This window comes from Nicotiana attenuata, unplaced genomic scaffold (genome assembly GCF_001879085.1).
Source record: "Nicotiana attenuata strain UT unplaced genomic scaffold, NIATTr2, whole genome shotgun sequence".
NCBI classification, from domain to species: domain Eukaryota; kingdom Viridiplantae; phylum Streptophyta; class Magnoliopsida; order Solanales; family Solanaceae; genus Nicotiana; species Nicotiana attenuata.
The window spans coordinates 2,229,907-2,242,221 of NW_017670243.1; the positions used below are offsets into that span (position 1 = coordinate 2,229,907).

Here is a 12,315-nt window from a genome sequence, read left to right on the forward strand (position 1 = left end):
CCTTTTGTCCAACGAATTCACTAAAGCTGGGGTGTTGTAAATACTTTTACAACTTAGACAAGCTATCTAATTTAGATTCTTCAATTCACTTTACTTTGTTTACTAACCACTGCATTATTTTAATATTTCTTTATCTTGTTTATTTATTCAATTAAGAAAGCAGGTAATGCCAATTATTTTGAAAATAATGGATCAAGAAGAAGAACAAGTGATTTAAATAAAAGGGATTTGGGAGATTTTGGGTTACCCGGCGGATTGAGGGGTAATTTTTAAAAGTTTGATGATGGTAAGAGTAAATTTAGCCGGCTAGTATAACGGTAGGGATAAATTTGACCGAATAGTATAATGAAGGTTAGATGTAGACAATATTCAAAAGTAAAAGGGTAAATCCGAACCTTTAATTTCCCGCTAAGATTAACGCCCCCAATCCATTTTCACATAACTTCTTTGTGGGGTCCACATAACTCCCTGAAATCAATATCTACCGGTCTCCCTTATTAGGATTTTCAGTTCAATTTCATCCAAACACATCAAAACTGTAAAGATAACATTTTTCTTTCTTCTTTTCAAAATTCAGATAAATATATAGCCAAAGAACAATGGACTAAAATCAAAACTTTTTTCCACTTTTATACTTGGCAGAAATCATGGCTTCTCTGCCTTCAGTTGTAGTAGGCAGCACCCTTAAGCTTGAACCTGATTTCAAGAAACCTACAGTCACTTCTTTACCATTAGAAAAGGTAAGTTAATTCGCCTCTTAGTTTATTTCATTAACTTTACTACTTGCTTAAATTGAGTAATACCAATAATTTCATTTATGTCAAAGTGCTCATGTTATTTTTGCTTGTTTTCTGGTTTAATTTATGATAGAGAAATCATAGTCCTATGATTTTGGATAAAGATTTGGACCCATTCAATCTTGACTTCAGAGAAGCACTTTCACTGATAAAAGAAGGTGAAAAGAAAGTGGAATCAGCTGCTTATGTTCCACTGCTACAAGAATGTATCAAGAATAATTCAGTTTCAGAAGCTGAAGCAATTCATGCCCACATTATCAAAATGGGTATCCATGAGGACTTGTTTCTCATGACATTCTTAGTTAATGTGTATGCGAAATGTGGGTCTATGGATAGTGCACGTAAGGTTTTCGATAATTTGCCTAAAAGAAATGTTGTTACCTGGACATCCATGATGTCTGGCTATGTTCACAATGCGCAGCCGGAGATTGCTATTAACGTGTTTCAGGAAATGTTGGAAGTAGGTGGGTTCCCCACGAATTATACGTTGGGTGTTGCATTCAAAGCTTGCGCTTTGTTGGCTGATTTCGAGTTAGGAAAGCAGATTCATGGGTATGTGGTAAAGTATGAAATTGAGGATGATACAAGTATTGGCAATGCTCTTTGTAGCTTGTATTGCAAAAGCGGCAATCTGGAATCAGCTGTAAAAGCATTTCGGAGGATTTCTGATAAAAATGTGATCTCTTGGACAACAGTTATATCTGCCTGCGGAGATAATGGGGATTCTGCAATGGGATTAAGCCTTTTTGTTGAGATGATTTGCGCGAATGTGGAGCCTAATGAGTTCACATTGACAAGCGTAATGAGCATGTGTTGCATAATGCAGGCTCTAAAGATGGGATCACAAATTCATTCTTTGAGCATTAAACTAGGGTATGGTTCTAATTTACGAGTAATGAATTCAATTATGTACTTATACTTGAAAAATGGATGGATTATAGAGGCAAAAAAGCTGTTTGATGGAATGGAGACAATTAGTTTGGTTACATGGAATGCAATGATTGCAGGTCTAGCTCAAATGATGGATCTTGCCGAGGATGGTATCATCAATGCGCATTCCAGTGGTATTGAGGCACTGAACACTTTTCTGAGACTACATCGATCAGGGATGAAGCCTGATTTATTCACCTTCTCTAGTGTGTTAACTATATGTAGTAGTTTGGTTGCTTTGGAACAGGGGGAGCAAATCCATGCTCAAGTTATTAAGTCCGGTTTTTTGTCTGATGTTGTAGTGGGAACTGCCCTAGTTAACATGTATAGTAAATGTGGAAGCATTGACAGGGCAAGTAAAGCTTTTGTGGAGATGTCTACGCGAACTTTGATATCTTGGACATCTATGATTACCGCCTTCGCACAACATGGCTACTCTAAACAGGCGTTGCAGCTCTTTGAGGATATGAGGTTCGTAGGAGCTAGACCAAACAAGGTTACATTTGTGGGAGTGCTCTCTGCGTGTAGCCATGCTGGACTGGTTGAAGAGGCATTGGCATATTTCGACATGATGAAAAAAGAGTATAAAATTAAGCCCGTGATGGACCATTATGCATGCTTGATTGATATGTTTGTGAGGTTAGGTAGGATAGATGAAGCTTTTGATTTCGTAAAGAAGATGGATTTTGAGCCTAACGAATTTATATGGTCACTTTTAATAGCCGGCTGTAGAAGCCATGGGATATCAGAGCTTGGGTTTTATGCTGCTGAACAACTACTAAACCTTAATCCGAAAAATTCAGAGGCTTACTTCTTGTTGTTAAACATGTACCTCTCAGCGGAGAGATGGAAGGATGTTTCCAGGGTGAGAAAGTTAATGAAAGACGAAAAAATTGGAAAGCTAAAGGATTGGAGCTGGATCAGCATCAGGGACAAAGTTCATTCATTTAGAACAGGTGATCGATTGAATCCTCCATATGAAAATATAGACAATTTCTTAAGGGATTTGGATGACAAAGCAAGTACTATGGGATTTGAGTTACAGACAACTTTGGAGCTGCGAACTGAAGAAGATGATGAAGCAGCTTTTCCTAGAGGTCGACACAGTGAGAAGTTGGCTGTTGCATTTGGATTGCTGAGCACACCAAGTGCTGCACCCATCCGAGTTATTAAGAGTATTAGCATGTGTAGAGATTGTCACAGCTTTATGAAATTCATCTCACAACTAACTTCAAGAAAAATCCTCATTAGAGATAGTAAAAGGCTGCACAAATTTGTAAATGGACATTGTTCTTGTGGGGATTTTGGTAGTCTTGTTTAATTCTTTCTCAAAGCCTTGGCTTTCTTTACTTTCTTGATTATCATTTTTCTTGTCAAGTGTCTCTTCTCTATTTCCACGCAATATCATAATGTCCTAAACGTTCTTCATTGACTGATCTACTGAAAGTAGATCATGTAGCTTGTCATATGAAAGGAAAATCAGAAAAATAAATAGTGGCTTTTATATTAATTTGGTTGGATTAGTGTGGTGCAGCCGGTATCTCAGCATATTGACTTCTGTTTTCTAAATTACAATTGCTATATCAGTTATACCCAAGGTTTCTCATACCATCTTTTGATTTTATATGACATCTGAGACAAGGTTGTGTTTTGTTGTTTTCTTTTTCCGTTTTATAGCCTGGTTGGCCAAGCTTCTTTTTGGCCAAAAGTGCTTTTTTTTGGGCCAAAAGCACTTTTGGTCAAAAATTGAGGTGTTTGGCCAAGCTTTTGGAAGGAAAAAAAGTGCTTTTGAGGAGAAGCAGAAAAAAGTAGCTTCTCTCCAAAAGCACTTTTTTGAGAAGCACTTTTGAGAAAAATACACTTAGAAGCAGTTTTTTAAAGCTTGGCCAAACACTAATTGCTGCTCAGAAGTGCTTTTCAAACTAATTAGCCAAACACAAACTGCTTCTCACCAAAAGTACTTTTGAGAAAAACACGTTTGAAAAAAAGCACTTTTCAAAATAAGCTGATTTTTGCAGCTTGGCCAAACGGGCAACCTAGAATTACTCTACTTTGGATGAAGTTTTACGGAATTGGATAACTGGAATTTTCATATAAGTAAAGCAGCAAGAAACTTAAAGCTGTGAGAAACTTAAGCAAAAATCGTATTATTGATGTCATCAACAACAACAAACCCAGTATAATCCCACATAGTAAGGTTGGGGAAGGGTAGTGTGTACGTCACCTTACGCCTACCTTGTGGAGATAGAGAGAATGTTCCAATAGACAGAGAAGCATAAACACCACATTAATGAAGAGAAAAACAATAAGTGCAACAACGAGAAGCCATGTAAAAGCAGCATAAATAACAACCAGATAGTCAGATGACTGAAATGAAAGAAATGACAGATAGTCATAGAAATCTAATACCAACAGAACTAATACAACCGGTATGACTAGGAGACCACTGAACTAACTACCCTAATCCTCGACCCCAGCACCTTCCTATCAAGGGTCATGTCCTCGATCAGCTGAAGCCGCGCCATGTCTTGCCTAATCACCTCTCCCCAATGCTTCTTCGGCCTACCTCTACCTCTCCTTAGGCGCTCCAATGACAACCTCTCACACCTCCTGACCGGAGCGTCTGTGCTCCGCCTCCTCACATGTCCAAACGATCTAAGCCTCACTTCCCGCATCTTGTCCTCAATTGGGGTCACACCTACCTTATCCCGAATAACTTCATTCACTAACCTTGTGTGCCCGCACATCCATCTCAACATCCTCATCTCTGCTACCTTCATCTTCTGGACATCGGAGCTCTTGACAGGCCAACACACAGCTCCATACAACATTGTCGGCCTGACCACCACTCTGTAGAACGTACGTTTAAGTTTTGTTGGTACTTACTTATCATACAAAACACCGGAGTATTGGTGATGCCCAGGGCGGAAAACATTTTTCGAAAAGTGAGTTAGTTGCTAAAGCTCAGGTGTCGGGCAGAACATGGCTATCACAACAATTGCCTCAGCTGTTCTCATAAATTTCATGAAACCAGAAAATTGCATTGTTTCGCAGATGCTGGTCAAATGTATCAACTTGACAAACTCTTCTCTAAAAGTATTTATATGTTTACTTTTTGCTCTAAGAGGATAGATCGTCACCACATAGAAATGATTAATGATGCAAAATCTGGGGAAAGCGTGGGAGCTTTAGCCCTCACTTGGCTCGACTATAAAGAGTACTCACAGCCTATCGTGGCTTCAACGGTTAGATGTCAATCTATAAAAGTTTACAACATGCTGTAAACTTCATACAAACACAAAATTACAAACAGATTCTTTAACACGAATATCATCTCTTTCTACTCCTTGTTTTTGTAGCCCTTGATTTGCATGTTTCATCTGATGGCTTCCAGATGATATCCTCCAGATTGCCACAAAAGTTCTTGTAAAACTGTAAATCACGGTAGAGATTAGTGTAAGCACTTGCATGTAGGCATGTTTGGATAAGAGAAGAAGGAAAGAGGATGTTTGGAATAAAAATTATCAATGTATATCCACGGGACGGAACTAACCTTAAGGAATTCGCCAGCATCACCAGCTGCTTTCTGAACGTCTACCATGAAAAATGTAGGAGCAACTTCAAACACCTGTTGAATAATAAACATTTAGCTAGCAAACAAAGAGTGCCACACAAATTGAAACAGCTTATATAAGATGTAAACTTGCCTCCAGAATTACAGAGAAATGTGAAGTCTTGTTCGCGGACAGACCTTCTACCCTCATCTACGACATACATGCACGAAAAAGACTAACCTTAAGGGTTCTCCAAGAAAACTGCAGCATAGAACTTACGGAAAGGAACAAAGACATAGGGCACCCAGGCAGGGGCGGCCCTTCCATAAAGCAAGTAAAGCCACTGCTTTAGGCCCCACATTTGCGGGGGCCCCATTTTTTGTTACCCTTAATACACCATGTATAAGTTTAAAAAAAGGTTTTGACTTTTGAGAAGTGAAAAAGTTTGATTTCTTTCATTAACAAGTATATAGAAGAAGGATTTGCAACTTCTATGATTTCTGCCAAGAAAATTGCACTTGAAAAGAATATCGAACCTGAATTTCGTAAGAAACGTATGATATATAGGAAGTAACAATTTAATGATAATGTTGATAATAAAATCTCAAAATCTTTCGAAGAGTCCTTTGGAGTTGATTACTTTATAGATAGCAGACAAGGCTATTTTTTCACTTCAAATAAGATTTGAACAATTCGAAGCATATGAATATATTTTTAGTTTTCTATTTAGCGGTAAAAATTACGATAACTAGATGATGAAAATTTGAAAAAAATATTGCCTTAATCTTGAATGTTCCTTAAAGCGTAATAATCAATTTGATATTGATAGTTTAGAAGATAACAATTTAATTGATACACTCGGTCAAATAAAAAGATTTGATTCTTTTTCTAGTGCCTATATTGCTTATGGAATAATGCTAATAACTCATGTTACCGTAGCTTCAACGGAAAGAAGTTTTCAAAATTAAAATAAAATCTTACATAAGATCAACAATGTCTCAAGAAAAGTTAAATGGACTAGCTATATTGTCAATTAAGAAAGACTTATTAGGGGTTACTGATTGTTAGAAAATTATTAATAACTGTGTCTAAGAAACGCTAGAAAAATAGACTTCAAATAAACAAATAATTTTTTTTAAAAAAAAGTTAAGGCCCCTCAAAAAGTTTGGCTTTAGGCCACGAAACTCGTCGGACCGCCCCTGCACCCAGGTGATGAAACTCGAGATCCCCCTTATTAATAAGTAAAGGTATTGGTCTACCTTAAAATTGCGGATATGGGTCTTGAAACCCATGGATTGGGCCACAACTTCCATACTTGATAAAACAACTTTTGCTGGTTTCTGCGTAAGAAAGCGTGTTTGATGCTGCTTCATTGAATCCTGTAAAGCCAGCATCCACATTTCACTTATCTTAGTTGAAGACCAGCACCTTAATAGAAAAAAGCAACTAGGACCAGCACCTTATATATTTAACTGGTTGATAAATATGTTAATGGATACTATAGTTATTCTGATTCCATGAAAGAGAGAAACAATCAGAACTCCATTGTGAATGGTCAAGTTGGTAGAAGTTTCAGAACTAATACCTGCCCGCGATCAAACAATATGGATAAGTTCAATCCTTGAGAGAGAATAATAAGGTCGAAGGCATTTAAAGACAGAGGCCCAGCATCCGCATTGTCACATTGCTCGTTGGGTCTCTCCTCCTATAAGACATTGTAGAATGATGCTATAAAAAGGGGGGAAAGCGAAAGAAAACAACATAAACAATCAATAATTAGAACCTCCATGGAAATATTTTTCATCATACCATACCCTCCCTAAAATCCCTACCAAATTGAAATTTCTTTTATTTTTTGGTCCATATCCTCTGTTTCTCCGAAGGAAAATTTCAGCAAGATTCCGAATAACGCAGAAAGTTATACTGAAAGCACCTCTACAAAACTATTTCCATCCTCAATACAAGTGTTAGCCCCTATATGTTTTATCACTCAACATTAAATAATTACATTCTCAACATAATGATAAGAGGAACATTCCACTTTAGCAGTAAACAAGTACAAACTGATGCTTCAGCGAAGATCCTTACCAGCTTGCCACCAAGCAAGAGTTGGCAAGATTTCACTTAAAATCCCAGTTGAACAGCAAAATGTTTTATAAATCAAAAGCAGCAATTCAAAACCTTACCAACCTCAGTATCATTAAAGGCTGCATTAATATCATCTAAATTGACATCTTCATACTCCATAGCTTTGACAGGAACATAACCTTTTTTAAACCACTCATCATTGCGGATCTCTTCGATCCGAATACGCTGCACAAAATAGCAGAATATCAAAAAAGAGACATTCCCAGTAATAAACCATCGCAAAAAGATGTAAATTTTTGTAAAAGACCAAATTTCTCTTCATGATCAATATTACTGTATAACGCTTAAACCTCAATACAGCTACTTCACTCCAAAAACAGCCCAAAAGTAACATGAAGTCAAGTAAGAGAATACAACGATAATTTAAAGAATAAATAACTCAAGAAGCCATCAAAAAATATTAGCATCTTACGCACAGAACTTTTTAAAACGTTGCAACTTAGCACTTCTGTTAAACTTTAAAAATAAGTCAGTTAAATACGGTGAAATAAAGACTTAAGGAGAATCCTTTTTCCTTTTAAATCTTTCCTTTCCTTGAAATGAACCCCCACCCCATCCATTTTGCAATGGCCAGCTACTATCCCAACAGTTCTCCTCCTTCCTTTCTTCTTCTCTTTCCCCTCTTGTATTTCTGAGTTGTTCTATGTTTATTGATATTTTAGTACTAAGATGGAAAGGAAATGTAAAGGTAAAACAGGAATGTTAGACAAAGAAAGGGAGAATCATACAGAAAAAGGTTAAATGAACAAAAGAATGGTTCGGACACTTGGATACTGTCAGTGATGGTGACGGTACAAAGAAAAAAGATGAAAGGGGAAACCCAAAAGGAACTAGTTACTGGATGCTGCCTTGGTCCATGACAACGGAGATCATCATGAAAAAACTGAAATTTCAGCACGAAAGCAAGAAATATAAACAAAAATGTGAAGCACTCTGCTTTTCCTTTTCTCTCGTTCATTCACTTTCTCTTTCTACCTCCTTCCCTAGAACCAGCACATATGTCTATTTTTCTTCCTTCTATTTTTTTGTTAATTTTCTTCGTTTCATTTTCAATGTACTTTCTGATTCAAAAGACACAAAACAGTAGATTGAAGCACCCTTAAACGTATGAAGCAGTGCATGACTTGCTTTAAGTCACATAGACACCTAGTACATATTTTTGATGCCATCTAGCTCTATAGTACTGAAAGTTGACTTATACCCAAAAGCATAGTGGGGAGAGTGCCAAGGACAGCTATGTGGTTTCATTTGTGAGAGGGGGAAAGAAGAGAGGTGAAAAGGAAAAGGATTTACATTAAAATTCCTTTCTTGCTTTTATTTGACAAGTTTGTTAATACATACTAACAGACCGGATAAGTTGCAATCTTGTACAAATTCAATACGTAAATTTATTTTTGACAGATAAGTTTCCGAAACAATATATGTTAATGGGCGCAATTTACCACATGTACATTCCTGATTAAGTACTTACTGTTTGAGGATTTGGGTCTAAAATTCGAGAAATGAGTGATTTTGCTCCAACCGGAAACCAAGATGGGCAGGAGAACTCTGCTCTTTCAATCTGCAGAAAAAATATAAACATACATGTTGGTGATTAAAACTTTGCTATAAAATAATCCTCTTTTACTGTGATGAAATGTGAAAATGTCAGCATGATTATCATGTCACATTGCTCTGAAACCAAAGTAAGGAATTCCATTAAGGACGCAACCGTGAAAATGCAAAGCTACTACCTTCGCGTACAGTGTAGTGAGATCAACCTCATCAAAGGGGAGATAACCTGCCATCAGAACATAAAGGATGACACCACAGGACCAGATATCTGCCACAGCACCGTCATAACCTTTGTGACTAAGAACCTAGTAAAAGGTTTCAATAGCAAGGACAAAAAAGGGAATCTTAATCCATAATAAAAGTAAAGGATACACATTATCAATCGAACTACTCGTTCAAAGATATACTTGTACAAAGGACTAGACTACTATAAGGAAGTTGCATAACTAACCTCTGGTGCAACATAGTTGGGAGTTCCACATGTTGTCTTAAGAATGTTGACTCCCTATTAGAACATTATTGACAGCAGTTAGCAGCATAAAGACTTTTGCTAAAATTGTGAAGGCTTTATTTATAGAAAAAAGGGTAGAGCCTTGAGATCTTACTTCGCCAGGCGAAGCACTAAGTCCAAAATCTGATATTTTCAGATCTCCTTGGGAATCTAGCAGAAGATTTTCAGGCTGAGAAATTTCAAAAAGGTCAGACTTTTATTTAAATGCATAATAATTTATTACTTTCTCAATTTGACATTTCTATCAACAAATACCTTCAAATCTCTATGATAGACTCCTTTGATGTGACAATAATCCACTCCATCAATCAATTGCTGAAAGTATCTACGGGACTCGGCTTCACTTAATCGCCCATGGTGAACCTACAAGTACATACCAAAGATCAGTCAAAGAATAATATATGCTTAAGCAAAATAATCTGCAATATCTCTTTAGTCCATTTTAAAGTACGACTTACTATTTTATCAAACAGTTCACCGCCTGTAATAAATTCCAAGATAATATAGATCTTAGTGCGGGTTGCTATAACCTGACAGCAAAATTTGTTTATATCAGCAGCATAGAGAATCTTCCAAATACCAATAAAGGATAACCTAAAAGTGAAACAGACTATGAATTTCAGGAAACTAAAAGCCAACGGCTCTTGCTTTTGGCACATGCCTCGTGTAATCGAACTACATATGGATGTCTAACAAGCTTCATTATGGAGATCTCCCGCTTTATCTGCAAGATGACAATGCAGAAAGCTCTTATTAGAGAACAGAAAAATCAGTTATAGTATAACAGAAATTCTGTTGCCACAACACAAGTTTACAAAATTCAAATGTATATGTACGGAACGAAATGCTTTAGAAATTGACATTCGAAGAGAAGACTTGGACTCTTCTAACTTTTTGTTTTAATGAAGTTGGACTCTTGAACTATGGTAACATAGTAGGACTGTTACCTAGCAGCACCGTGTATACATTCTCGAAAATGATCTATAAGCTAATCTGAATCTATTGATCAGATACGGAAAATATTTAGATATGAGATCTTCATTAAGCTGCTAAAGGTCTATTTCCTTCTTCAACCGAATTCATTCTTATGCTAATATTGTCCCTCAATTGCTTTGCAGTCACACAAATTGCCGTAAACCACCCAATCAAGATGGCAGGGTCAGTTAATTAACATCCTAAACAACAACTAAAAGCCTCTCTAAACAATTAACTAAAATTTCAAGTACGTTTATTAATTGACTTAAATGGGAGAATCAACTTATTGCATTGATTTCATTAATCAAAAACCTAACTCATTAATTGATAAAATCAAAAGGCTACAACAAGTCGAGAAATTAATTAAAAAGTAAGTAATAAATATAGTAATTAATAGGAATAATCACTCCACTCTCCAATTCAGTTACCACCCACTCATTTCCAAGCAAGGAAAACACTTTGCACCTTAAATATAAGAAACATGAAGCTCAATAGAAGGATTATCCAGCTGGGTTTTTTCATTTTTCGAATTATTCCAAATTCAAAAAATAAGAAGAAAAAAAGAGAGGAAGAAAAAGGGATAGACCTGGTCAACCATCTTGTGTTTGATGATAGTACTACGATCGAGGACTTTCATTGCAACACTTTCACCAGTTTCCGTATTCTGTGCAAATTTAACTTTGGCAAATGTTCCTTCCCCTATTGTCCTCCCTACTTCATACTTGCCTAATTTCCTTATCACCATCTTCTCCTACCAACACGACACCGTTTTTCTTCTTCTTCTTCTTCTTGTTCCAAGTTTCTTCAACCCATTCTTTTTTCTTTTCTGGTTTTCAGGAAAGCATATTGGGCTTGACGAACAAGATTTTGGCTTTTTCTTTCTTTGTCGCTTTTATTTGACTATGACTAAAGCAAAATGGATGGGATTAATTGGAAAGAATGGAATATGTAACTGGGAAGGAGTTGAAAATGAAAAGGAAGTTACAGAATGGGAAAAAGGTGATTTCAAAGTGGTTTTGTGGGGCTTTTTATGTATTTGGGATTTGGTTTGGTAAAGTTGGAATGACAACCAGTTAAGAGAAGCAGCAGAACGCTGTAGTGGTCGAAAAGGAGATATTTCTAGTGGAGAATGGCCTCCCACTTGAAAATGATGCCTCTTTTTATTTTTTTTATTTAAAAAAAAAAACAGCTAACATTGGGTTGTCGCAATTTAAGGGGTGTGATGTAAAGAACATATTCTAATACGAGCATTAGTGGCTACTTCCATTTGACCAATTTTACGAGATATCTGTCACCTCATACCAACAATAGGGACCAGGTAATTATATCAACTAAGGTTTATATAGATGGGAAGAAGTCATCTACTGTTATAAAATATAATTATATTGGATGTCCATAACCACCAAATAAGTACTACCCACTACTCTTCTCCATTATCTCCATAACTCCACTACTGTATTACTTATGGAGTTATGGTTGTAACTCCCGTACCTCCCCCATGATCTTCCACCATGATCTCAAATGCTTAATGGCATATTTATGGAATTCTTTTGGTATACCTCTATGTAGTACTATAAATAGAGGATGAAAAGTCATTTTGTAACACACTTGAATATATGAAAGAAATAAGAATCTCTCATCTCTTGTTCCCTACATTCTTGTCTATTTTCTTATTTTATATTATTACTTTGAGCTATGTTTTTTAACACGTTATCAGCATGAAGCTCTAACCAACTATGCTCTCATTTTCGTACACCTCCATATACGTATATGTTGTGCAGTATTCTTATAAAAATGGAAGTCTGACAATTGATGGAAGCCACTGGGCTGGATGCTAATACAAGAT

At 36.5% G+C, this 12,315-nt stretch overlaps 2 protein-coding genes across 3 annotated transcripts; one reads left to right on the forward strand and one right to left on the reverse strand.

Annotated features, from left to right (window-relative positions):
* Positions 1–496: 496 nt before the first annotated feature.
* Positions 497–3,237, forward strand: LOC109236559 (putative pentatricopeptide repeat-containing protein At5g52630). Its single transcript, XM_019402755.1, has 2 exons — positions 497–740; positions 871–3,237. Exons 1-2 carry the CDS (start codon positions 648–650, stop codon positions 3,046–3,048), a joined length of 2,271 nt encoding a protein of 756 aa, XP_019258300.1. The 5' UTR covers positions 497–647; the 3' UTR covers positions 3,049–3,237.
* Positions 3,238–4,714: 1,477 nt separating this feature from the next.
* LOC109236560 (CBL-interacting serine/threonine-protein kinase 8-like) lies at positions 4,715–11,566 on the reverse strand. Of its 2 annotated transcripts, XM_019402756.1 has the most exons (14): positions 11,056–11,565; positions 10,156–10,218; positions 9,953–10,024; positions 9,750–9,857; positions 9,589–9,663; positions 9,435–9,488; positions 9,163–9,288; positions 8,901–8,990; positions 7,472–7,594; positions 6,867–6,986; positions 6,541–6,660; positions 5,435–5,491; positions 5,281–5,355; positions 4,715–5,159 (listed from the first exon to the last, which is right to left on the reverse strand). In XM_019402756.1, the coding sequence occupies exons 1-14, from the start codon at positions 11,212–11,214 to the stop codon at positions 5,058–5,060; spliced, it is 1,344 nt and encodes a 447-aa protein (XP_019258301.1). In that variant the 5' UTR covers positions 11,215–11,565; the 3' UTR covers positions 4,715–5,057. The 2 variants fall into 2 exon arrangements, with proteins under 2 accessions (XP_019258301.1, XP_019258302.1); XM_019402757.1 differs by lacking the exon at positions 5,435–5,491 and having other exon boundaries at positions 11,056–11,566.
* Positions 11,567–12,315: the final 749 nt, after the last annotated feature.